This window comes from Sparus aurata, chromosome 10, assembly GCF_900880675.1.
Source record: "Sparus aurata chromosome 10, fSpaAur1.1, whole genome shotgun sequence".
Classification (NCBI taxonomy): Eukaryota; Metazoa; Chordata; class Actinopteri; order Spariformes; family Sparidae; genus Sparus; species Sparus aurata.
The window spans coordinates 2,175,250-2,202,662 of record NC_044196.1 but is presented as its reverse complement, the minus strand read 5'-3'; the positions used below and the strand labels follow the sequence as shown (position 1 = coordinate 2,202,662).

The following is a 27,413-nucleotide window of genomic DNA, read 5'->3' as shown; positions in this document are numbered from 1 at the left end:
CCGGCCGGCTTTTATTTTGAAACAATCCTCAGCGAGCAGGCGGAAATGGGTCGTGTGGTACCGGGCGGGCTTGACGTGCCGCTGGCGCTGATGGCGGCGGGGCTGGCGGAGGGTCGCACCGAGGAGGGAGAGCGAGGAGGCGGGGAACCGGAGAACCAGAGAGAGGAGGCCCCGGCGGTACCGAGCACCGACACACCGACGATCAACACGCCGACGACGACAGCAGCGAGGCCCGCAGAGTGACAGCGAGGAGGACGGGCGGATGGATGGAGCGGTACGTTGTTTTTGTTTATCTGCTGCCCGCCGGGGGAGCGTTGACGGCGGCTGGAGGGTCCGTCTGCAGCCCGGTCAGCCCCCGGTACACACTTTATATATAAATACACACAATACTGCGGTCAGTACACACAGTACTGCAGTCTGCACCGATACATGTGTACATCTGGTTTACTGATCTATACAGTGTGTACACATATGGTGTGTGTGTGTGTGTGTGTGTGTGTGTGTGTGTGTGTCAGGGCCCAGACTCACTCAGGAGCCCCGTTAAAGTGCCCGCACATCAGAACCGGGTCATGGATCAGAATCACACTGTTGTGGCGTGTCTCCTGGTGTGGCAGTGACGTCATCAGGTGACCTGAGCAGAGCTTTGTGTCACTGGGCTTCTTCACACTGACTCAGTTCATCCACAGTGCTGATGGTTATTGATCAGGAGGCTCAGAGTGCCGACAGTCATCTGTACGATCCGCTCACAGGATCAATATCCAGCTGTTTGATTCTCACTGCACCATCACAAACACATTATTGATCCACTCACCCTCACTTCATTCTGCTGCTAACAGTGCTAACAATGCTAATAAGTAATCTGATCAATATGTTACTTAATAATCAGCTGCTTACCAATAACTTTCTCACCATAACAAATCAATCAAGTAAAATAATAACCGAAGACGACAGCTAATAAATAATTGTTACTAAGAGTTAAAAAGGCAACAATCAATGTTTGAACTGAATCTATAATTATATATATTAATGAGTGTTTTTCATCCATCAAACATGATTCTGAACAGTGATAATCAATGATCAACATGTGACAATAAACTGTGTGAGCTGAAATATTGCAGTTAGATTATTGATCTAAATATAAATAATGATTTAGTTGTTCCATCAGCCACACTATTGATCCAGAGCCCAGTTCTGATTATTGAGATCAATGACTGAATACAATAAATAATGATGGACAGATATAATATTTACAGTTCTGAGTGTTGAACACTGCAGCGAGGTCCAGTCAGACTCTCAGAACCGAACCACCACAGTCCACTGTGAACCCAGCTGAGCTCTGCTGCAGTGTGTGTGTGTGTGTGTTTGTGTGTGTGTGTGTGTTTGTGTGTGTGTGTGTGTGTGTGTGTGTGTGTGTGTACTCTCTCTGGATTGATTAGTCGATTGATCGATGTTTTGATAATTAATCATTTCAGTCCACTTCCACCAAAACCGTCTGAAACATTTTCTGGTTCCAGTTTGTTAAATTTGAGGATTTGCTGTTTTTCTTTGATGTTCTGACAGAACATGAAGAGTGTTTGTGTTTTGGACTGTTGGTTGGACAGAACTTTAAAGAACTGTTTGACGATTAAAGGTCCAATTTGTTCGAAAAGTATTTGAGTTTCATTCCCAACTCGTCCAAAAAACTGACACTTTAGGATGTTGACCGACCTAAACTACAAACTACGGAACCTGATATGTGTCGTAAAACATAAGAAATCTAAATATTTATATATTTATTGACAAAATTAAGAAATATAAAGTCGTTCAGTCCAAACGTCTGTATTAAAACTGAACAAAGACAGTTTGACTTATTTAACTGTTCCTAACTAAACTCAAACCAATTTTGAAAGAATATATAATAATATAATGTTTATAACCGGGTTGACATCAGAACCACAGCACAGACGTGATATTAACAAAAATCTAAGTTTACAAACAGGCTGCCGTCCAATCAGGTTCAACCATAAAGTCCAAATCTACATCTGAGCGTGTGTGTGTGTGTGTGTGTGTGTGTGTGTGTGTGTGTGTGTGTGTGTGTGTGTGTGTGTGTGTGTGTGTGTCCTGCAGAGAGAGAGGGAGCTTTGTGTCGGCTGCTGGTTTGAGCTGGTGCAGTGATGAATATCAAACAGGCCTGTAGTAGTGGACATTTCAGCTGTGTGTGTGTGTGTGTGTGTATCAATAAACTATTGTCTTCTCTCTCTCTCCAGTTCAGGACCTCCTATTGGCCGTCATCCTGTCTCGCTCCACCAGCCGGTTCACGACTTCAGCTGCAGCTCCAAGTCTTGAGTTGCAGTACTCGTTGTTACGCGACGCGCCTGCACCATCGGTGGCTTGGAACCAACAGCTCTGAGTTGTGTTCGATGCATTTTGGTGCTAACAAACCTGTAAACGATAACATTACCCTCATGTAATCGTTGTCAGACAAACGACACTGATATTGTTTGGCTAGCTGCGGCTTCACCGTGAGATCTTCCTCTGAAAATGTAGACTAGTTTGAAGGTACTTGTAGTTAGCAGCTGACAGCTAGCACAGAAAATCTAAATCAAACACCTGCTTTACAAATAAACTTCAGCTAGAAAACAAATCACCTGAAGATGTAGCTGGCGTCTGATCACAGTTACGTGTTTGGCGGCTAACAACTTGTTAGCTGCAAGTGGCTAGCGGCGAGCAGGTGGCGGTGGCGCGGGCCTAGGTCCAGGCAGAGCAGGGGTGTGATGGAGTACCACTCCGGTGGCAGCCTGCCCCTGCTGGGGAGACCGCGGTACTGCCCTGGAGCCAACGCTAACGGAGGATACCTGTGTGAGACGGGACACTGCTGCGGAGAGACCGGCTGCTGCACCTACTACTACGAACTCTGGTGTAAGTACAGCTTCCTGTTAACAAGAGTTCTGACTCTCAGCTAGAGAACTTGTTGTTCGTGTTACATCAGTTATCAGTTTTATTTATGCAACAATACCCACTTTAATTCCACGAAGAAGAGCCAATCAGGAGGGACTACAGCAGAGGAAGAGGGTGGTGTGTTTACTGGGGAAGCTACAGGTCGCAGTACCCGTTATTAGCACAGAAGGAGAAGCCAGAAAATGTGATTCTACCAAGTGGACCCATCTCAGTCATTGCGGTCCTCATGGTTACATGGCCTACATCGGCATGATACACAGATGCTATGCCACACATACAGCTTGATTTTGATTAAAGACGAGGAGGAGTTCCAGTTGGAGTCGTGGTTTTGTCCAAATATCTCTGTCTTGTTGTGTTCAGGGTTCTGGCTGCTGTGGACCGTCCTCATCCTGTTCAGCTGCTGCTGTGCATACCGACACCGTCGAGCCAAACTGAGAGTCCAGCAGCAGCAGAGACAGAGAGAGATCAGCCTGCTGGCCTACCATGGAGCCAACTCCTACCCGTCCTCCATGCTGGACCTCAGTAAGACGCCCGTCTGTCTGTCTGTCTGTCTGTCTTTTAAACTCTCAACATCGAGACAGTGAAGTCAGTTCTTGTTTTGTTTTGCTGTTTGTGTGACTGATGCTGGGCTGTCAAGTGACGTGCCGCTTTTCTTCTAATGTGTCGCCGTAACGACTGAGTGGAAATTTACAGCCGTTTGTCTTAAAGGGGAATTCTGCTGATTTTCTGAGGTAGAACTTGTAGAACGAGTCCTGCGTTTGTTCTCTCTAAATGCTGTTTTGTTGAACTAAGGAGGTGTTTTGCTGAAGATGCCTTGCAGCTGAATTGATTAAATTACCATTTTCGTTGTTTTTCTCAAATCGTTGTTCATTGCATTCAAAAACACTATTTTTAGCCTTCCTCATAATACAACCAATTGAAATATTTAGCTCAGCTTCAGTCTTGAAATGGAATTAAAGGGTTATAATGGATGTTTTCAAATACCAGTGAATAAAATGATAGTGTGACGGATGAAGTCTCTACTGAACTTGCTGCTCCTCTCGGCTTCACAGAGCTTTAAAGTGATTTAAGACTCATTGTTTATCTGTCCGAACACAACGTTACTGTTCTGGTTAGCTCTCAACACTCTCATTGATTGTTTTCAGAGAAAAAACTGTAAAAAGCGACTGTACACTACCTGCTGAGCAGTAAAAAGCAGACTGACACAGTTAGAGACCAGCTGGTGAACTCAGTGGAGCGTTCAGCAGCTAAACAGACGGATATTTCCCTCAGGAGCTGCTGGAGACAACACTTGTAGTATTTTAATGTTTTCAAATCCTCTTATTGTTGAGATTGCTGATGTTGATGGTGAATTTATTGTCTTGTAACTGTGTTCTTTATCAGGGAAAGACTGATTATTGGCTTGGCTTAAGGCTGATATTCAGCATTTTTCAGGTTATTGTTGTCACCAGCTGGTCTCATTGTTTCCGATTGCCAGTTAAATTGATGAAGATTAAATAAATAAATACATTTAGAAATGCAATTGTTTGGTTCTGGATGCAGCATCTTTTCTCTTTCTGTGGTTTCACTCACATCACTATCTGATTAGTTATATATCAGAAGTATTAACCCATCCACACTGTATAATTTAAATCTGTAACTAATATCTGAATATATCTAATAAACGTAGTGGAGCAGAAAACTATTTATTTACACTAAAGTGATAAATATCTTCATAGATCATCTCTCTCTCCCGCCCGGGGACTGGAAGCTGTGCAGTGTCAAATAAACAAATACATCAAAAAATTTAAAACAAACACAACCCCAAGTTAATAATAATAATGTTGCTCCATATCTGTTAAATGTGGAAATACACTCGCTAATAGGAGTTTTAGGGAGTAACAACTGCAGATATTGGCTGATATACACAAATTGTGTGCAGTGATCTCTCAAATTTGGGTATCAAACAGTTGTGACAAAAACGTTACAGAAACAAGAATGAACTTGATCAGTGCACTGAAACAGTAAACGTCACCAGAAATGTAATTATTAGAAATTATCCCCAAGCATGATTTTCTGTATTATAGCCATGTATACGCTGATACAACATCTGAACAATATCTCGTATCTGTGAATGAAAGGATATATAGGTCTCTAAATTAAAAAAGAATTAGCAAACAAGCTTGCCGTACCAGTAAGTAGCAGCTGCTTTGCTCTAACCAGTAGTTTGTTTCTAGGTTTCCTGGCGTCTCTGAAGCTGCCATCCTATGAGGAGGTGGCTGCTCAACCCTCCACCCCTCCTCCGCCCTACAGCTCAGTGTTTACCACCCCACGCTACCCACAGCCCCCCCGAGCTGCCGACCCCCACCTGCTCACCCAGCACGGCCCGCTGCTGCACCGGCCGCTCAGCGATGGTCCGTCCTCCCTCAGCTCAGACAACAGGTAAAGATTCTGCTAACACTACAGGCAGTACTGGGGTGGTTTACTGCAACTTATCGTAACACAGCTGAGAACTTTTTTTTTGGAATGAATAGTTTTGTTTTGGTTACAATATAAAATACTTCAATTATGTGCAATCAACTGACAAAATATTACCATACATGCTTCCACTGAACATTTTCTCACAACAAAATTTTAAACAAACTCTGTAACTGAAAAAGGAATAGGCTAAAGCCGAGGCTTATTTTTTCCTATCCTGTACAATCCATAAAATAACCCAGAATATCAGTGAGCCACACTACTGGAAATTCCGGAAGTAATGTAAGGAGTTCAGGAAATATTGATGACTTTATTGGGATTGCTGGTGACACTGCTAGGGGTACTCAGAATGCACTCTTAGGAATCCTGGGAATGCACGTAATATTGCGGTGAACCCCACGATTGGGAGTACCAGTATCAGTTAGATAGCATCTTTCACTACTGCTGCTTCTAGTTCTGCTCATACTATTGATATATAATTACTGTTAGTACGACTGAGACTACTGGTATTGTGACTATGAGTGCTTTGTGGGATGAAATGCACTATAAACAAACTTGTCTGCTTATGTTTTCAACTTGAGATGAATAACAAGTGCATATTTTTCCTGTAGCTCCAGTTGTTCCTGTGACTCCTGCTGCCCCTCTTCACCATGTAGCTCCTCCCTATCAGCACCTGTTACATATGAGACTGACACAAGCCATGCCACCACGCCCAGTGAGGCTGCTCCCCTCACCCTCGATGTCACCATGGAGACCATCGCTGCCGCGGCTTCGCGTTTGGAGGTAAATGGGGCACGTTTCGTTTCTGAGAGGATGCTTGCCACAGTGGCCATCGACATCGGTGATGAAGATGCTGCCAGGGCACAGGAAACCATTGCCACAGACTCATTGGTTCCCAACCAGGTGGTTACCAGGGCGGTCTCCCCTCACCCACTGCTCTCTCCTGGTTCTGAGGTGGTTCTTCCTGTTGTAACTACATCTCCCGTAAAGCAACAGCTCGACCTAGCATCTTGTACCCCAATAGTCAGCAGCTGTAGCCCAAGCACACTCCCCAGTCCAAGTCTTGTTGATGCAACCCTCCCTTCCATCCAAGTAATAAGGATAGAAGGTCAAGCTGACAGCCCCGAAACTACCCCTGCCCCGAAAATCACCTCAATGTCAGGCCCTTCAACCCCAACTGCTAGCAATTCTGACAGCCCTACAGCCACCAAAACCCTTGATCTAACAAGAACTTTTGTTACAGCCAATGTTCCTAGTAGCCCAACCTCAATATCATCACCAGATGTTGGAAGAACTTTGGCCCTGATAACAGGCTCTGATGGTCTCACCACGCTCTACCCTAATGCTAGCCTTGTGCCAATCCCAGCACCTTCAAACCACACCCAAGTTTTAGTCATAGTACATTCAAACCATACCCAATCTTCAACACCAGAACCTTCAAACCATACCCAAGCTTCAACCCCAGAACCTTCAAACCATACCCAAGATTCAGTCCAAGTAGCTACAAACTTTACCCAATCTCCAGATGCAGTTCCTACTAACCTTACCCAGGATCCAGACAACATTCCCTCTAACCTAGTACCAGACCCAGTAACTACAAACCTTATCCAAGATGAAAATGCAATACCTACAAACTTTACTCAAGATCCAGAAATAATACCCACAAAACTTACCCAAACTCCTAAACTAGTACCTTCAAACTTTACCCTAGTGCCAAGCCCACAATCTACAGCAACCATAGTCCCAGACTGTGCAACTGACCTTGTTCTTACTCTAAAACCTGCACACCCAATCAATACCTTAGCCACAGATGCAGCACCCACTTCACCGACAGTACCACATTGCCATATCCCAGAACTTTCACCAGGGTCAGGTCTGGGTCCAACCAATCCACGGTCAGGCTTGAAACGACATCCAGGGGATACTGCATTACCAGCTAATTCAGGTCCTTCTCTGGTCGTGTCTCAATCATCAGAGTTGAACCATACCAGTCCCTTACCATCAAATGTCCATGCTGGTTTTATTTCTGGTTCTGGTTCTGGAGCATGCTCCAGTGTTGGATCTGTATCAGCTCCGCTGTCCACCCCTCCCCCAGTGCTTACTTTCCCAACACCTACAACCCCCTCTTCCTCTTCCTTCTGCCCAGCCATAACCATAGAGTCTGAATCTTCTTTCACTCTTTCCCAGTCGCCTTCCGCCCTCTCCCCCGCATCCATTTCCTCTCCTCCATCCATTCTCTCCCCTCCAGTCCTATCTTCTATCTCCCTCCCAGCCCCAGCTCTACTCCTGGACCCTCTCACTGCTCTGCACCAGTCCAACAAAGGTGGATCCTCCTCTGGCCACGCTTCCTCTCTCTCCCCCTCGCCTCGTGCAACTCAGTCCCCCCCTAAACAGACTCTCTTCTCCCCCTGCGTGGATATTTTTGAGCCAGTACCTCCCAGCTGGGAGGATGGTGAGGATGAGCAGGAGGAAGAGGACAATGATGACGAGGAAGACGAGGACATGGGAGCTGATGAGAGCCAGTATAGACATCGACGACTTACCGGTGACTCTGGGATTGAGGTGTGCAGGTGTCGGGTGGAGGATGAGGAGGACGAGCAGGAAGAAGAGGAGGAAGGGGACAGGAAGGAGGATAAGAAAGGAGGTGTAAACAATGGCCTTCATGACAGCATGGACTGCCCTGCCAGAGGTCAGATAACCACAGGGGAGGCTCTTACTATCTGTAACCCCACCTCCACCACTACACCAACATCTGAGGACAGTGGCAAAGTGATCATTGTCATGGAGACAGTGTGATTGACAGAATGTAGTGGATCAAACCATTTATTACCAAGACAAGGGGTGAAAAGTAAGTTGATGATGGCATCCACCCTTAAAACTGTTTTTTGAGATTGTTCTTTAACCGGGGAGGATTTGTACACAGATGATTGTGACTACAGATGAGTTATGTCACATTTGTTTAATGTTTTCAGCATCTGATAGTCAGACCAGCATAAGATAGTAGACATTTAATAGGATGAGATTAGACAAGGATCATGAGCTCATTGCAACATCGTCTCTATAACTGTCAGTTGGAATTTTAGGCAACTGGGTCTAGAAGTTTCTGCTTGGTGTGAGAAGTGGTGTTTTTAAGAGAGATGTTTCCTCCGATTGCATCCACGGTTGATGAAATTGAACAACCACTGCACGACAGAACTTTTGTCAGCTTGTTAGGACATCTGCTTCCCATTTAAATCCCAACTGAAGTTTAACAGTTTATACAAAGAATGCAATCTACCATTATGTCTCACTAGAGAGTTGTAACTTGTTGTAATGTGTCTGTGGATCCATGCAGTAATGTTCTCAGTCAGGTTGAATCATCTAACAAAGTACATTTGTTTGCGGAGGTTGACTTGTCACTGTCAACTGTCTAAGTTTTCGCTCGAGTCTTCAAAATAATGTGAACTGGTGCCTCAGTCAAGAAATCTTTGCCGCTGCTGCTTCAATTTTGGACATTCTCGTGTCTTTAAGTCCTGTAACCTAAACTGAAAATTTGGCCGTACTCCTTGAAACTTGCATTGTTTGTAACTATCCTACCTTGCTAGTAGAATTATTCTTACCTGTCTTTCCCTTGTGCACTGCTATAGTTTTCAACTGGTTATTGCCGCCAAAAGTTGATTGTTAACATGGGGATCGTCTTCAAAACACTGTCATCTAAACTCAAAACCTTTATAATTTGCTTTACTTTTTAAAAAAACTTTTTTGATTTTAGTGAGACTGTTATCATGTAAACGTGGCCTTATTTAGCCATATAATAGATGCAAATAGTAGCTTCCACTTGCAACTGTCCAAACAACAAAACAAAAATGCATCACATCAATTTGAACACTGTTCAAGGTAATTCAACATTAACTCAATATAATGCCGTATGTCCCTCCACGGTCCAGCCACGCAACCAACCATCTTGAGCGATGACGCTAACCCTCATAAACATAGGATTCTTCCCCTTTCCGTCATTACAACGCCCCTGACATTTTCACCAACAACAGAACAACAACTTTAAATAGTTGAACATTTAGCTGAAGACACCTCGGTCGTCCTGGGTGATGACGAAGATTTGGAAACGTGCCGGGGACAAATTGGCTGTTTTGGACACGAAGAGAGACTAATGTGGGAGGATGATTCACTCTGACTGACAGAGGCAAGACTGATTCATTCATTAGAGGGGACATTTTGATGAAGAAGTCTGTCAGGGGAGCGGAATAAGGTGGGTTGTCTATGAAATGGGAGAGACAGTTTTTCAGGTTTGATGTCTTCATGGCAACTTGATCCTGTATGGACGGTGTCAGTGTTGATGGATCAGTCGGTTTTCTGTGCGTCAGCCTTTCAACAGACAAAAAAGCTTTTGCATAAACAGAAATAAACAATGGGCACTTTTAGACGGAAACAAAGCAGCAAACAGAACAGAGACGGGAACACGTCATCATTCCCTTCTTTGACTCTTTCTCTCAATTTGAGGTCAGATAGAACAATACATCGTAGACGCCATACAATTACCATTCAGTCCTCGTCCGAACTCTGAAACGTTTCCTTTCACACACTGCATTTCTCCTTTCATTTTATTTCATCATTCAGAACTTAAGAATTGATGGATTTTGTTTACTTCATCGTACAAAAGTCACTGAACAAGTTAAGATATGTCCTGTTAAAGAATCAGAGAAGAAGTTACTTAACTTTATTTTGAGGTTGTTGTTGTAGCTTATCGATGTTTCGTATACTGTTAGATTGATAGACAGCCTTGATATTGATATTTTGTGACAGAAAGACATAAAGGTAGAGTATATTTTGTCAATGACAAATCCATGCTGGTGGATTTCAAATCAATTTAAAATCTGACATTAGTGAAGAGCAATATTTTTCATCAGCAAAAGTCTGTGTGTAAATACCCCCCCCAAAATTGTTGATGCAAAGAAATGCATTGTTGTTGTTGGGTAAAAATCTAGTTACTCCAGTTAAGGTGGCGTTGTCACATGATTTAATTTGGACTGTGCTTGTTCTGGTAATTTCTACACACTTTCAACTGATGAAAGTCTTTTTGGACAAACTCAAAATGCAGGGGTTTTTCTTGACGGAGATGTGACATTTTTACCCGGCAACAGCAGTGATTGTAAGTTCTGGTGCAGTGTTGAAGAGACAAGTCATTTCCAACACACTACACAGAGGTTTGCCATCACACATTTGGAATACTTTTTGAGTGTGTTAGTGGAGAAACATGTCGAAGAGAATTCGTCATTGACAAGTTAGTCTTTTGTTCAAACAAGTTAATATCTGGTTTGACAATTTAATATCATGATCGACCAAAGAACTGATCAAACAATTGGCTGGAGTGTCAAACACCTGCTCCCACAAGGAACATCAGAAAGTCTCACAAATGTGTGACACCAGAGTGTGTTGGAAAAGACACCAGAGAGTACAGTCTGACCTTTAACCAACGCGATGAAGACTGTGCAGTTACATCAAGTTGTACCAGAACCAGAACTCGTTTAAGTGGAAATGTTCAAATGTGAAGTTTTAAAGACACTGGAGTTTGAGGCAATATTATGTTGGAGGAAAGCGATGCTTTCAGCAGAGAAATGGTCATGTGTCACGAACATCATCAACTCAGCCTTCTCCAATGGACAAGACCCTGAGACTGATTCTTAAACCCTGTGTCCATGCTGCATTACAACACGGACTTCATGTACTTCACTACCCATTTGTTGCAAAGAACGATGGGTATAACTTTGCGGACAAAGGTACCCACATGGATACCTGTGATGGACAAAGTTATGTTGGACCTCATCACGACAAAAGCAATGTCCTGCCACGGAAAGGACGTGAAACTTGACTGCAGAGGCAGCAACAGAGCGGACAGTTTCTATGTCATACTCCGACTGACAGCTGGATGTTTTCTGGACTGCCATAAGTCAGTTTGGAAACCACGTGCACAAGATTGGATTCACATGTGGATGGATACAAATGCTCCGATTTTTTAAACCTCTGTGGATAAATTCACAGATAAAGGAATCTGGTTTTGAGCAGATGAGGACTTCGTGGAGCTTAAAGCAGATCCTTCCATGGCATCTTTGATTTGTCTCAGAACGAAGTTTGTTTGAACGAACCCAGGCCTGATGTGCGCCTGTGGACTGAGGCTTGTAGAGGCTGAAGGACCTCCTCGAGAAAGCTCAAGGGTGATACCAAGCTGTTGATGTTGTGGTTGATGGTGTTTTTTGTTTACCTGAACTAATAAGGTTATATATCTCCATGGTTACAGAGTGCCATTTCTACTTGACAACTGTTACTACTTAGCGTTAGATAGAGCTGTTCTCGCTCTGTGTGTGTGGTGTGTGTGTGTGGACTTTCAACCAGAACGACTGGAAAATTGTTGTCTAAAATGTGTGTGTAGCTCAGGCTCCCAAAGGCTCTGCAGCTCTAAGGTCAGCCTTGTGAAGGGAAACAGCTGGTTTGAGTGTGACATTTGCCTTTTTGTTGAGGACTTTTTCCACATTTACCTCACAGAACCAGGAGAATGTTGAGACTGTTGAAGACTCAACATGGATGGTGGCCATCTTGGTGTTGTTTTGAAGTAAAGCCAGTTTGAAAACACTTGTTATCTGTGAAAGAACTAATGGAATTTTTACGTCAATTTGATATTTTGTTGTTAGTATCTTGTTCGGCAAGTTGGCATCTTGATCAACAAGTTAATAACCTGTCTAACAAGGTCATATCTTGTTCAGCAAGTTAGTATCTTGTTTGACCAGTTATCCAATCATCCAAGAATGGTCATAATGAGTACAGCAAGGCACCATCACTGGCAGGGTTTAGGGTTAAATTCCAGGAACTCAAGATGTCGGTACTCCTGGTCCTATGAGGGGTTTTGGAGGTAATGTCTTCGGCCCAATGGTTGATAATAGCTTGGACGAGCTCCCTGAACACGAGGCTGACGTCAGGGCTTGTGTAACGTTTGGAAACCCTGTCTTTATCTCTTTTTGTTGAAAAATCTGTTGAGTTAACCAGAGCAAGATTTTCATCAAATTTCTGTGGACGAACGCATTTAAAAAGAGTCTTCTCTCTCTCAAAGTTTTTAGACACCGCTGGATTTTGGCCTCATTGAATGTTTTCCATTTTCGCTCTTTGACCAGCTTCACCTGTGGTGTTTGACGAAGTTATTTACTAAAACGTCCGTATGTTGCTTCTATTGTAGGAGCCCCTCCCTCCGTCTAAAGAATGTTGTCATCTCTTCTCTGTTTCCTGTTTGCATGAGGTTTCTGTCGGAGGAGTCGAAGGAAGCAGAGAAGAGATTAGTCTTTAAAGTCCCTTAATATTATGATGATAATGATGCTAATTATTAGTATGACTAAATTAATAGTGAGTGTGTGTGTGTGTGTGTGTGGGTGTGTGTGACCTAACTAAACCAGCCTGTTCTAAAAGTGTGTGAAGATATACTGAATAAAACTGTCAAATCTACCTCCTGTCCTTCTCTGTTCATTAAACATACCTGGTGCTCATTAATGAAAACAAAGCACCATCACCTGAACAGGATATTAAACATCATAGATTGATTTAAAAGAATACACTTCAATATGTTGTCAAAAGAATTGTAATTCATTCTTAAATAAAAATGTTTATTGTTAGAAAAGTAGATACCAATTGAGGGGGAAAAAAAGAAAAATCACATGAAGTTCATCATCTTTAATTAATTTTACACAATAGGTTAGCATAGCATTAGCATGAAGCCACACAAGCATGGAGTTGGAGCAGTGGAGCCATGGGTTAGCATAGCATTAGCTTTTTGCAATATACTTTAATAATTATCTGTGTTTTTCCCTTATCCCTTACCCTTGTCTTTTACTATCTGTGACACAGTTAGCTACATATTTTACCTTCACTGAAAGGAAACAAACCTTATTTGTTTTTATGGCCATTTTAAATATTTTTATAGCTACAAAGCTACAAAGAACTATGTTTTCTTCATTTGCTTGGGAAAGGCTGCTATTTATTATTCTATTAATCATTGTTTTGAACTCCAAATGTAGATAAATCATTTCTGTAATTTTCAAAAGAGGAATTTAATTTAGTTTTTTGTGAAACAACAAAAATCTCTCGGCTCTTCATTGAACTTTGCTGTGTTTCACTTGGCGCTGCCCTCCCACCCCGCCCTCGGAGTGACAATGACCTTATAAGGTAATGGCTGTAAGACAACACCCAGCCGGCCCTGCAGGTTTGGCAGAGCCGCCCTGTCCGGCAGCCTGAAACTCATCCGCTGAAGCAGCGAGGACAAGAAGAGAAACAGCTCCAGCCTGGCCAACGATTCGCCAACGCACACCCGAGGTCCCGCCCCAAACGGCAGGAAGCAGGATGGAGTGACCCGCCGGCCCTGGTCGTCAAGGAAACGATCTACGAAGGCAGGAAAACATGGAAGTGGTGCATTCAGGTGCTTTGATGAAAGTTAGATATTTCTCACAAGGTGGTTGTGTTTTACCTGGATTGAACAGGTCGGGTTTGTCCCAGTGACGAGGGTCGTGGTGAATCGACCACATGTTGACCAGAACACGAGTCCCACGACCAACAGGGTGACCTCCAACACTGCCAGAGAGGGGATTTGAGCATTAGTATGAAGACATGATATGTAAGAATTTTACAACAAGTATCAACAATGTTCAAACCAGAGAAATATTTAATTTGGTCTCTTGACATTATAAAAGTGAGGAAAGAAGTCGGAGAATGAGATGAAACTTTAAAACATTTGTGTCAGAGTCGTGGTAGCTGCAGTCAGGTTGATAAACAGGAGTGAAGATAAATTCACATCTTAATCCCAATATTAAAAGATTTTACCCATCGGTAAATGGCAGAATTAACACCCGACTGTCCTCCAGAGCTCTTTTGATGTTTTTGTTTTGGGTGAGCGCCCCCTAAATTACATATTGTTTGTCTTTAACTACCAATACGTTTATTTTCTAGATTTACTGATTCATTGTTTTGTCTGTAGTTGTTGTGTTATCCGACCAATAGTCCAACAGATGATTACAAAAACGACAACAACAAAACTAGTCAATTATTAATAGCTATTAATCAGTTAATTGCTGAATCGTTCTACCTGCTGTCAGTCATGGCGGTGTGCGGGATCAGCACCGGGCTCACCGGTCGGATCCTCATGCCCTCGTTGATGACACAGTCCAGGTACGCCAGCCGGCCGCGGTCGGACACACACACCTGCCGCTCGCTGCCCACCTGCTCGTCCAGCTCCTTCTGCACGCGCTCCTGCACCTACAGGGGGCGGGGCATAGTGACCACCAACACGTCACCGTGGTTAATTATAAACAAGACGAAGAGCAGCTTGGTCACATGACCTCACCTCCGGGTGGTGCAGCAGGTAGGCCAGGATCCACAGCAGCGTGGTGGACGTCGTCTCCACTCCGGCTCCAAAGGCCTCCGCCGCTGTCATGAGGACGTGGTCGTCTGTCATCTTCTCATCCTCCGACCCGGACGACTTCTGACCCCGACCACTGTCCATCTTGCCCTTGAGCAAGGCATCGAGGAGGTCACGGGGGTCACCGTCACTCAGCGATGCCTGGAACACAGAAGAGGTACAGATTTGTATGAGGAGCTTTATAAAGTCCAGACTTGTAGATTTTAGATGTGCATAATCACGGGTTTTGTGTCTCTGGAGGAATAAACACCTCTGCTCCGTCTTTACCTTGTGCTCCTCCAGTTTGTGTGACAGCAGTCGGTCTCTGACGGTGATACACTCCTTCAGTTTGCTGAGACACTTGTTTGGAAACACCTGAGGGTGAACATAAATCATAGAAGACAGTTTAAAAGTTTGGACATAAATACTGAGGACGTGTTGTCTCGAGGCTTCAGGATGAAGTTCAGGGTGGTTGCACCTTCATCCAGGGGTAAATGTCCACCAGGCCTCCTCTGGTGATCGTCTGCACGATGCCGTCGTTGTAACGCATCACCTCCTGCAGCTCGGCATCACCGTGGCAATAGGTGGCGCTGAACACCAGCATGCACACGACGTTGGTGACGGCCCGGGTCACCGCGGGAGACGGGTCGAAGCCATGCCCACCAGCAGACAGCAGGTCGGCACACAGACCGTCCACCGAGGACAGAACTGAAGAGAGAGAGGCTTTATTTAACTTCAGTCAATGTAATTCATTTGTCTTCATCATTTGTTTCACGTCTTATTATTATTACTTTTTTACTTTATTTCTCTTGATTTGTTCTGTTTTACATTTTCATCTATAACTCGGTCACTGAGTCTCTGAGGGATCAATAAAGCTTTATCCCAATCAACAGTGAAGAGAAGTGTGATTGTAGTCATTGTTAAATTGCTTTCATTTATTCTGTTTCTAGTTTTATTCCTTTTTCACACCTTTATTATTTATTAATACAAACAGACAATTAATTTAATTAGTTGTTTAAAAAAAAAAAAAAATGTCTTTGTTTCTACACAAACATCCCATAATGCTTTTGTTTTCGTTTTTTAATATTTCTGAAAAAAATGTAATTCTAGAAACAAACTTAAATAAAAATGTTGTTGCAAATAACCAAGCAGCATTTGTTTGTTTGTATGTGTGTAAATATTTTGTTTACATGGAAATTAATGATGATTTTATAATTTGGGTAATACAATGTTCTATTTTATATATAACATAAAAGAAGAAGATCAATAACTGTCGATAAGTTCTGTAATCTGTGCAGCAGGAAGGAGTTTATGTGCTGTATAATGGCAAGACAGGTCAGAACCAGAACCACCAGGTGAAGAGAGGGAGTGTTGTGGGTTGTTATCTCTCTTTCTATTGATTGATCAGCCAGAGAATGGATCTGTATGATGATTGATTGCTGATCAGTACCGATGTCCTGCAGCCGGCTGCTTCCTTCTCCGAACAGAGTGAAGGAGTTGTGGACGAGGCGGCGGTGCGACTTCCAGAGAGGAGAGTAGTCAGAGAACGCGATGTCTTTCCCTCCTCTGGTCAGCAGGTCGGTCGTCACCTGCACACAAACACAGCCAAACACTATTGATTATCAAAGCAGCTACCAGTCAACCTAAACATATTGATCACCATCTGACTCTCACCATGCTCGGCCGCCCAGCAAAGTCCCGCCCCCTCTGCAGCAGGACCTCTCTGGCGTGTTGATGGTCGTTGATCACCAGCGTGTAGTGAGGCCCAAGGAACAGGGCGAACAGAGGCCCGTACCTGAGGCCCACACCGGGTCAGAACACCTCAACTAGTTAATTAATGATGCTGTTATTGTTTTATAGCAGCATTTACATGTTGGACGAACAGGACGCAGATAAAAGACGTCATCAGACAGAAACTACAAGAATCCTTCTTATTCTTTAACCTTCACTTCTTTAGAACAAGTGTTTCAAACACTAACAAGTTGTTTTCCTCAAGAAAACAAATAAACTAAAACAAATTCCAAGTATCAAAAGTTCTTCTTAACTTTAACAAGGTCCTCCAAATAAAAACCAGTAACATCAAGTGTAGAATCAACCTCAAACATTAAGTGATCATGATCGGATCTTCAGGAGCTTCCCGTCCACTCTCCTCCTCCTCCAGGACCAGAACCATGAAACCCTGGAGGAGGAGGCTCGGCTCTCACCTGTGGCCCAGCTGGGTGAAGAGGAGGTGAGGAGGGAGGCCTCCTCCCAGCCAGGGCAGGCTGCCCAGGACCGGGACCCGGGGCAGGCAGGGGATGGAGGACCGAGGTCCAGATCCAGGACTGGAGCGGGGTTTGATCAGGAAGGAGACGAGTGCTGCGACGATGAAGAGGAGGAGGAGGAGGAAGGCTGGAGGGAGAGGAGAGACGAGGGCAGACAGAGAGGAGAGGAGCTGAGAGGACATGGTGCTGATGGAGTGAAGACGGAGGACGAGCCGCCAGGTTTTAATCCCTCACACACACCGAGACCTTGGAGAGGTCAGAGGTCAGGTGTGTGTGTGTGTGTTTTGTTATTGCTGATCTGTGTGTGTGTGTCCTCACCCTGACCATGTGTGTTTATCTCAGTCGTCCAGCCTTGATGTTATCAGGCTGCGTGTCACCGGCTGCCATGGCAACCTTAAAGGAGACAGCTGCCATGTTAGTCTGCAGGATAAGAGACGACCCCTTAATGACATCACTGTGACATCATCAGGGTCATTCTCTCCCTTCTGTTTAAAGGAGCAGTTCACCATGAAAGTATAAACTCAGTCCTCGTCTCCTCCATGTTGGAGTTTCCTCCGAGCCCACAAAACATTTTTGGACTTTTCATCTTTGAGGAACTTTTCAATGAAGTTGAGTCTCTTGAGCAGCATCTAGTGGACATCAGAGGATTCTGTGTTTCATTAACTTCATCATGATCCTCCATGTTTCCAGATGTTGTGATGCTCTGTAACTATAAATCCTGTAGCGTCTGTAGTCGACTCTGAAGTCAAACTGCCTCGAGTGATGTCACATGCCTCGGTCGAGGAGTTTGAAACTGAAACAAATGTGTTGGTGTTGAGTCAGAAAGAAGTGATCCAAGCAGACATCTGCTACCAGCATCGAGCTGGCTGCAGCTGTGATGCATTGTGGGTAACGTAGGCAGCAGGTTTGGACAGAGAGGAATGTGTGCAATAATTAAAAAAAGAGGATATTTTTGTCGCTGATGCATCAACGAGTCTGACGAGCTGCAGGACTCCTGCAACCAGCTGACCGCCAGTGAGTCAGTCTGAAGACGACACACTGAAGGACACACACACACTGATGTAGCTGTGTGTGTGTGTGTGTGTGTGTGTGTGTGTGTTGTCTCTAACAGGTGGAGGGAACAGGAGGCAGCTCGGCGCCATGGCAACAGCCTCTCTTACCTCGCACACTCACATACTTCCATCATACTTGCGTCCTGATCGTCCGCTCACTCGCTCATGAGATGGTTCTCGGTCGTCACGCCGACGGCCCGGTCATCTCATTGGTCACATGGTTATTTCTGTCCGTCGCGGTGCGTCAGCAGCACCTGAACACGGCCGCTAAGGATAATGTCCTCAAAATTAACTAAATATTAATATACAACTGTTGATGCTGAAAGACTGGACGCTGCAGTTCCTCGACTGGCCACTAGATGCTGCTCAACAACACCGGTGTCTTAAGAGGAAAACCTCTGATGACTCGTGTTCCTTCTTGTTCTACATTTGTTTCTTCTGGTGTGGAGATTTTAAATCAGCTGATCTGTCAGTTTTTATCGATTGAAAACCTTAAACACGGTGTTTTTGCTCTGTGAATGGAAACATACTGATCAGTCGGTCAGATGTGTTTGTTCAGACGGAGCTGAAATAACTGAGACGACTCTTCTTGTTGCACCATCATCAGGTCCACAGGTTAATTCAGTTTATGACCAAACACCTGCAGACCTGATGACATTTAATACTCCTAAATCATCCACAAGTTAATAAACGTATATGCTGTGACACTGTACATAAGCCTTATTCTGTTCATCTTTTTATTCTAAGTCCTCAGTGTTGTGGTCATTTTCCACCAAATATGCTGAATATCTGAGATGAAACTTGTCCAGAACGATAATCAGTCGACTCACAGTATGCAGTATGCACATACATGGAAAAATCATCTATATATCAGTTTAGTTTTTCTTGTACTTTTGACACTAAAGGTTTTATTTGTGAGGAAATGGGATTTTTGAGTCTCTCACTTCTTCAGAAACTGACGTTTTGGGATGTCGGCCAACCTCGTCTTCAAAAACGCATCACTTTTTGACAAGTTTGGAATGAGACTGAAACAAATCTACTTTTCTTACAAATAGGACCTTTAATTTATTTGTCATTTTACAACACAGGGTCGTACAACGAAGTGCAAGTTTTTGTTCCTTTGTGTTACACAAGAAAATATTGTTTTTATGGTGGAGTGTTGCTGAAGACTTCAGGTGTATCTCTGAGAGAAGCTGCCCTGTAGTTTGAATCTTCTGCCACGTGGCGTTGACGAAAACACGGCTCTAGATTTTAGCCCTCAAGGTTCCTCATAATGTCGAGCCTTTTCTCTGCTTTTAAAAACTTTTTATTTAAACTGAGAAGTCTGAGAAAAAAACACTTTAAAGGTTCAAAGTTGATTTGTCATTTTACAACAAGGGGTTGTACAATTAAATGCACGTTTTAGTCCTTTTATCCTACAAAAGAAAAGATATTTCCTGTATCGTAGTTTAGAAGATGAGTTGAGGAGCACCACAGTCTGAGGAGCGAAGGTGCTGTCAGTCAGGATCTCCTGCTACATGGCAGCAGAGTGAACAGACTGCAGCTGGTGGTTGCAGCAACTGATATCTGGAGTAACAGCGCTCTATTCATATATTCTAGTAATTATATTGTGTATTGTACTTCCTCTACCATGAGTTGTTTGTCTGACCAGGAGGGAACATTTATTTGACACAATACATCGTGTCGATGACGGGAACACAGTCGTGATTAAAGATTTGAGTGGTGCCCCAGAAGATTTTCCTAATGCGACCGCGTCATTCTTTAGATTGTGGAAGTTTGATGTAGACAAACTGCATGTAAGCGCTGATGTGTCATTAATGTATATCATCACGTTGTGCAATCAAATGAAGCAGAATCTCTTATTATCCATAAGTGTGTCCTTCAGTCCAGCAGCACAGATGAGTTGATGCACTAAACAGACTGCTACACATGTACAATGAAGATAAACCCGCAGCTTCTATTTCTGCCCTCCTTTTTATATAACATCTCCCGTCTCCATGGCGACAGCAGCTGAACATTGATGTGCAGGATGTCACATGTGGGCCAGTAACATGTAATAATCTCTCTCTCTCTCTCTCCGTGCCTCTGTTCTCTCCTTGTGTCTCTCGCCCTCTCTGCAGCACTGCAGCGCTGTCCCTGGTGCTGAAGCTGAGAGTGCGACACAAACACCAGACTCGGCGCCGGTTTCTGCACAGAGACCATCAGATCTGGATCACAGCGGCATGTGATGACTGATCGGCTGTTGTGTAATTCAGCCATGACAGTCTCGTGTTTCATCCTGCAACAGCAACATTTAATGAGGATGAAACCTCAAATCAAACAGGTGTTAATGCACAACAACATGCAGATTGGATGGTTTTCAGGCCTGATGTGGTTGTTTCAAACAGCTGTTCTCAAATCCAGCCCTCTGACACTGCAGGTTAGCTCTACTGAAACATGTGTTAATATGTGGGATGTTATGTTTGCCGAATTGTAGATCGGTATGTAAAGTTTCATAAAACACCTCGACTTGTAAGATGTGAGTTAATATGTGCCGACTGGTGATGAAGAGGAGTAAAGTTTGTGTTTTTGTGAATGGGATCTGGAGCGGCACAGATCTCCATCCTGTGTGAACCCGGGCTGGTTGTATAATCTCTCGGTTGCCGCAGTGAAGGAAACCCCGCTCTCCTCTCGGCTCGACGTCGCTCTCCCGCCTGTCCTTTTATGGTATGGGGATACCCGCCGTCACAGCCGGATGCGGCCCATGTTTGGGCTGCTACGAAGCTCGCGGCGGGGGGAATCCCTCGCGCCGGTGCAGACCAATAAGGCCGGGCCGGGAGTTACCTAGGAGACGGAGAGTATAAAACGGGCAGCTCGCGGAGGGAGCCCAGCATCCTCAGCATCCTCAGCAGCAACGAGCGGACTAACGGAGCGCAGCGCGAGCTCACGGATTAATAACGGGATTATAACCTGACAGCGCGAGGGGATTCCCCGAGACACCCGCAACTCTTCACGCAATGCTTCTGGAGCGCGACGACAGCTTCATGTCCGAGTTCGAGGACGCGTGCAGCGCCTGGGTGGACAGTGTGGGCTCGAGCCCCAGCGACGGAGCCGACAGTGACGTAGGATCACCTTTCTGTCAAGGTAAGAGCAGCAGCAGCAGCGGGTCGATGTGGTTTATTGATTCATGTGTGATTACACTGATTATCACTGATAGTTTGATCATATTGATTGTATGAGTGCAGCTGAGGACATTATGCAACAACAATAACACCTCCTCCTCCTCCTCCTCCTCCTCCTCCCCCTCCTCCCTCTCTCTCCTCAGTCTTCTCTCCGGGCACCGACGCCTCTGACTCAGACTTCTTCTCCGACTTCAGTGACTGCTCCTCGGACACGCTCTCTCCCTCCCTCGGCTACACCGGCAGCTTCTTCACCGAGCCGGAGCCGGTCCCTGCCTCCGCCGCCGCCGCCGCGGGGCTCAGCAGCACCGCGGACGCGATCCTCAACATGATCACGGAGATCGTCGGGATCTGCACCGAGATGGAGCAGCAGGGCGACACCGGCTCCCTGCGGGAGTCCAGCCCGGCCCCTGCAGCGCCCTCCCCGGCTGCAGCCTCCGCCTCAGCCCCGCTCTTCGCTCCGGCTGCGGACTCCAGCCTCCCTCCTCCTCTGGCCGCAGCCCAGCAGCCGCCCCCCGCCGCCGGGTGTCCGCCGGTGGTGGTGAAGAGCGAGTTTGTGAGCTCCAGCTGCAGCAGCGGGTGTGGACATTCTTCAGTGGCCGGGAACGATGCTCTGTTCCTGGCCAGCGCCGACTCTCTCCTCCCGCTGTCCGCTCTGGAGCAACAGGTGGATGTGGCGGAGTTCATCGACTCTCTGCTGAGCTCCGAGGCCGGCCAGAGCGAGCTGAAGGCCGGCTGTGAGGTGAAGCAGGAGCCGCTGGGGCTGGAGGACTGGCTGAAGAGCCTGGCGGCCCCGTGCACCGGGGGGGACCCCGGCAGCTACGTCATCAGCAGGCCGGTAGTGAAGACGGAGCTCGTGCAGAGCGGGAGCAGCCCTCTCTTCCCCCCCTCCACCCTCCCCTCCACCCTGGACTCGCACCTGCTCTCCTCCCTCCTGCAGGGCGCGTTCCCGATAGTCAACATCAGCAACGTGCACGCGACAGCAGCTCCGAAGGCGTCTCGCGGGGGCAGGAGAGCTCCCGCGCGCAGCGGGCCAAAGGTGAAGCCGTTCCCGTGCAGCGTGCAGGGCTGCGAGCGCCGCTTCTCGCGCTCCGACGAGCTCAACAGGCACGTGCGCATCCACACGGGACAGAAGCCCTTCCAGTGCGCCATCTGCGCGCGCAGCTTCAGCCGCAGCGACCACCTGACCACGCACACGCGCACGCACACCGGGGAGAAGCCCTTCTCCTGTGATGTGTGCGGCAAGCGCTTCGCGCGCAGCGACGAGAGGAAGAGGCACGGGCGCGTGCACGTGAAGCAGCAGCTGCGCGCGCAGATGATGGCCGCCTACTCTCTGGCCCTGAACGCGCCCGGCGTGTGAGCGGCGGCGCTGATTGGCCGCTGAGGCTGTTGTGGAGATCTGTTAAACTTCAGGATTTGAACCGTTAACCGGAAACGTCGGAGAGACGTTTCATGTGACGTCACACTGAAGGTGTTTAGAGAGGACTTTAAAGTCCCGCCGTGGCTCCTCTCAGGGCGCATGCGCAGCGACGGTGCGGTGGGAGCTGAGGAAGAGGAGGCGGAGATGAAGAGCAGCCGCTCTGGACTCTGATTGGCTGCCTGCGGTCACGTGAGCAGCCGTGGACTTTAAAGAAGCAGTCCGTCAAATTGAAGGATGTAAAATAATGTTTCAGACTTTCTGCATGAGGACGTGACAGTGACGAACGTGCGTGGTGACGTCAGAATGTCGTGCTTCTGTTGACTCAGATCTTTTTATGTGAATTTCTATGTTTGTATCATATCTCTATTTTTCTATGCTCGGCCTTGTTTCTATCAGAGTGTGTATATTTGTAGAGGAGCCACATTTCTACGGCTCGGCGATGTGCAATGATGTCACTTTTCTATGACCGGCACACAGATGCATTGTGGGATACGTGTCCTGGTGTCTGCAGTGTACAGATGAACACAGCAGCTCGGTGTGAGCTGACTCTGAGTAGCACACATGGCTGTGCACGTTAATGTTCCGTCGTTGTGCATGGATCAATAAACAAACAAACAAACAAACAAACAAACAACATGGAGTCTCTGTCCCTCAGCTTCATCACCTCCATCATCACCGAGCATCACCTGCTCCTCTCATCAACAGGCTGCTGTTGCCAGGCAACAAGTGGACCAGAGTTTGTTCAAGGTCGTGTTGCCATGGTAACAGCAGCTTCACTCTCGCATCACTTCAGTCTGATGATCTCTTCATCATCAACAAGGGCCTGACAGGAAATGTAATCGAGTATCACGAGTACGAGTACACAATACAAACCTACATGTGACTGATTATCAGATTACTACTGCTGCTCTGATGCAGCGTGTAATCTGTAAAGTAACTAGTAACTAAAGTTATCAAATACATGCACTGGAGTACAAAGTACAATACTTGTCTCAGTGGAGTCAAAGTAGAGTAACAGAAAATGGAAATACTCAAGTTAAGTACAAGTTGGCCGATACTGCATGTAATTAAATGTACTTAGTTACATTCCATCACTGATAAGTAGAAATATCAGTCTTTTAAAAACTAAACATAAACATCTGGTGTTAAATATTACTCTGGTAAGAGTTCAAGTCTCCCATATAAGGAGTACTCGAGTAAAAGTCTTAAAGTATCTGATATGAAATGAACTTAAGTATCAAAACGTTGAAGTAAATGATATATAGATCGATTAATTAAAAAGATGTGCTGCTGTGGCTCTGATGCAGCATGTAATCTATTACATGTTCCTGAAGTAATCAGATGCATGTAGTGGAGTAAAAAGTACAATATGGACAGGAAGTATAAAGTAATAGAAAATGGAAATACTCAAGTAAAAGAAGGCAGTAGTACAGTACTTGAGTAAATGTACTCAGTTACATTTCATCACTATACAGGAACACACACCTGTCAAACTCTCCACAGGCTGCTGGCGCCCTCAGGTGGTCAAGAGGCAGCACTACACCTGTGTGACAAGCTTTCACCTGATGAAGTGGTGAAATGTAACTAAGTACTCTTCACATTCAAAGTATTTGTACTGTATTTGAGTACAGAGTATGTCTAATTACACTTCTACTCCAGAAGCAAATATTATACTTTTAATTCTACTACAGCCTTTGTTACTAATATAAGTACTTTTACTCACTGTTCTGTATTTAAGCACATTCAATATCAGATACTTTAATACTTTTACTCGAGTACTGTTCATACAGAGTACTTTCATTTGAACCAAAGTAATTGAACACCATATCTTTAGTTTTACTTGAGTATGACTTTGTTTTTGCAGCACTACATTTACTTTAGTGTATTTGTACTTTTACTCTTGAGTCAAATTACTACTTTTTACTCCACTACATCTGTATGAGAGCTTTAGTTACTCGTTACTCTTCAGATTACAGTACAGTGTGGTAATAGTAACTTTTCATGTGTTGTGTGTTTATTATGTTTGTTAACTCCTGGCCCCGCCCCCTTTCACATGCCCCGCCCCCTCATCTGCCTCAACATCAGGACTGACACGTCACGCGGCGTTTACGTCAGCAGCGGCAGCAGCACGCGGCGGCGGCGGCTTGACAGCGAGGGGCGGGGCCGCGCGGACACACACACACACACACACACACAGACACACACTGAGGAGGCGCCGCTGCTCCCGCACGAGACCGTCGGTACCGGATCGATCCGCCGCACGAGGACTGAACGAATATGTGAGCGGGAGGCGGGAAACCATGGCAACGGATTTGATAATGAGCTGAGTGACAGATGAACGTTTGAACAGGTAAGAGTTAAATTATCGGACAGATTTAAGATGTTTACAGCACCGACAGCACCGACAGCATGAACCCACGGGGTTCTACTGGACCAGAACTCTCTCAGCTTCAGTGTTTTCATCTTTCATCAGATGTTCCGGGTTTCAAACTAGCTGGATCCAGCTGATGAATTCTGGGCGGTTGGTTTGATGTTGATCTGCTCACTGAGTCACTGTAAGAACTGTTTCACTGTAGAGGACCATAATATCTGAAGAGTTACAAACACAGATCGTCTTTATCAAACTGTTGGAGGCTTAAAATTATTAAAGAAATATTATAAAATGATTTAAGACAAATTAATTAACACAGAGAGCTGTTAAAATGCAATTTAACCCTTTTATCTGTGCCAGATGTGAAGATTGATAAACTAAATCACCATTATAAATATTCTAACTAACCACAAGTTGACAAGTCCTCCATTTTAAACAGTAACGATTACCAATCTGACTCACATGCTAACTAGATTTAGCTCAATTTGACCGGAACCAGGAGCAAACTAGCAACTTTTAAGCATGGCTCCATCTACCAGCACCTCTTAATATAACTGATTAACATCACATTAGTTTAAAAACATCCCAAAAATGGATATAAATGAATGCTAACATGTTAAACTACCTTTTTTTGGCTGGTAGCAGTAGCTAGCTTCCTGGAGTCTCCGCTAGCTGGCAGCTAACGTAGAGAAACAGCCAAAACAGATCCGTCACATTGTTTTTATCTTTTTTTAAAATTAAATTTAATTTAATTTGTACATGTTTTAGATATTTTTTAAAGATTTGGTTCAATTTAGGCACACTTACTGACTTATTAGCTTACCGTTCAGTAGTTTGGTTTAAACTCAGTTAATTTAGTTTAGAGGACATTAGTTGTTTAAACTTACAATAATAATGACAATACTAACACACTGTATGCACAAGGTGTACTGTTTCATGTTCCCTGTCTTAGTTTAGCATGTTAGCATGCTAATATTTGGTAATTAGCACTTATCAGAAACTAGCACTGAGGCTTCTGAGCATTTAATTCATCATGACCTGGTGATGGTTCATCAGATGTGAGAACCATCTCAGAGCTTCTGAGATATCTCAGATGCCATTTTAAATTGATTTGTGACCACAGAATATTTGTAGTTCAGAACTCCATTTAAAAAAATGTCGATTTAGCGTTCTGAGGGTTGAAAGAGGTCAACACAGACGGAGAGACGGAGGCGGAGAGAGGTGGAGTCCACGCCACGGACGTTTCTTTCTTCCTGCTCATCCATCCATACACAAAATTCCTCTACATGGGGTTGACCAGAGGACACACACACACACACACACACACTGCACACGCCCAGTGCATCATCAGCAAGTGTGTGTTTTCATATTTATCCTGTGTCAGCCACACACACACACACACACACACACACACACACACAGTCAGTGGGGTGGAAGATGCATGCTTCACTTAGCGATTAGCCTGATCGACGTGCACACACACACACACACACACGTCCTACTAATGTCAAATCCTACAGGCGTGTGTGTGTGTGTGTGTGTGATATTTAAACAGGACAGGCTCATCGGTGAGGCGTGACTCACACACACACACACACACACACACACACATTTTGTCGAAGCTTTGCTGTTTTTTAATCTACAGATTTCAGTCTCATTAAATCTTTATCTCAACAAAATCAATTATGCAGCACACACACACTCTCTCTCTCACACACACACACACACACACACTGACCCAGTTTTTACTCAGGTTTACTTCTTCTTGAGGATTGAGTGTGTGAGTGTGTGTGTGTTGTGTGTGTGTGTGTGTGTGTGTGTGTGTGTGTGGTGCGTGTGTGTGTGAGTGTGTGTGTGTGTGAGTGTGTGTGTGCGTGTGTGTGAGTGTGTGTGTGTGTGTGTGTGTGTGTGTGTGAGTGTGTGTGTGTGTGTGTGTGTGTGTGGTGTGTGTGGTGGTCCTCCCGTCTCCTCCTGCTGCAGTGTCTCTATTGTTTCCTCAGCTGCTCCTGTTTCCTCCTCCAGGTCTGCAGCTCCCCGGTGAACCATGTCTTCCATCTCTTCCTCCTCCTCCTCCTCGTCTTCCTCGGAGCTGCCCTACTTCTGTCCTCGCTGTGGTGACGAGTTCCGCTTCCCGTCTGTACCTGAGCTCCGGGCGCACCTGGTCAGCCGACACACCTACGAGACCCTGCTGGTGCTGTCGCAGGTAATTCATACAGTGCTGCTGCTAAATGTTGTTTTTGTTCCACCGAGAGTATTGTAAATACTGGAGATATTCAGTTTACTGTCATCAAATGTTCATGTCTGCGAAGCTGGAACCAGAGAAAGTA

General features: G+C 45.1%; 3 protein-coding genes across 4 annotated transcripts; 2 read left to right on the top strand and 1 right to left on the bottom strand.

Annotated features, from left to right (window-relative positions):
- Window positions 1-46: 46 nt before the first annotated feature.
- Window positions 47-12,879, top strand: LOC115589956 (mucin-5AC-like). 2 transcript variants are annotated; one of them, XM_030431148.1, is made up of 6 exons: window positions 47-274; window positions 516-626; window positions 2,247-2,898; window positions 3,298-3,459; window positions 5,154-5,358; window positions 6,006-12,879. In XM_030431148.1, exons 3-6 carry the CDS (start codon window positions 2,754-2,756, stop codon window positions 8,188-8,190), a joined length of 2,697 nt encoding a protein of 898 aa, XP_030287008.1. In that variant the 5' UTR covers window positions 47-274; window positions 516-626; window positions 2,247-2,753; the 3' UTR covers window positions 8,191-12,879. The 2 variants fall into 2 exon arrangements, with proteins under 2 accessions (XP_030287008.1, XP_030287007.1); XM_030431147.1 differs by lacking the exon at window positions 516-626.
- A 144-nt stretch (window positions 12,880-13,023) lies between these two features.
- On the bottom strand, window positions 13,024-17,485 carry cyp17a2 (cytochrome P450, family 17, subfamily A, polypeptide 2). Its single transcript, XM_030431204.1, has 9 exons — window positions 17,026-17,485; window positions 16,496-16,616; window positions 16,272-16,410; window positions 15,300-15,529; window positions 15,110-15,196; window positions 14,768-14,983; window positions 14,510-14,679; window positions 13,895-13,998; window positions 13,024-13,809 (listed from the first exon to the last, which is right to left on the bottom strand). The coding sequence occupies exons 1-9, from the start codon at window positions 17,265-17,267 to the stop codon at window positions 13,544-13,546; spliced, it is 1,575 nt and encodes a 524-aa protein (XP_030287064.1). The 5' UTR covers window positions 17,268-17,485; the 3' UTR covers window positions 13,024-13,543.
- A 2,841-nt stretch (window positions 17,486-20,326) lies between these two features.
- On the top strand, window positions 20,327-23,342 carry LOC115589990 (early growth response protein 4-like). The gene is made up of 2 exons (XM_030431210.1): window positions 20,327-21,260; window positions 21,442-23,342. The coding sequence occupies exons 1-2, from the start codon at window positions 21,134-21,136 to the stop codon at window positions 22,653-22,655; spliced, it is 1,341 nt and encodes a 446-aa protein (XP_030287070.1). The 5' UTR covers window positions 20,327-21,133; the 3' UTR covers window positions 22,656-23,342.
- The last annotated feature ends 4,071 nt before the right edge of the window (window positions 23,343-27,413 follow it).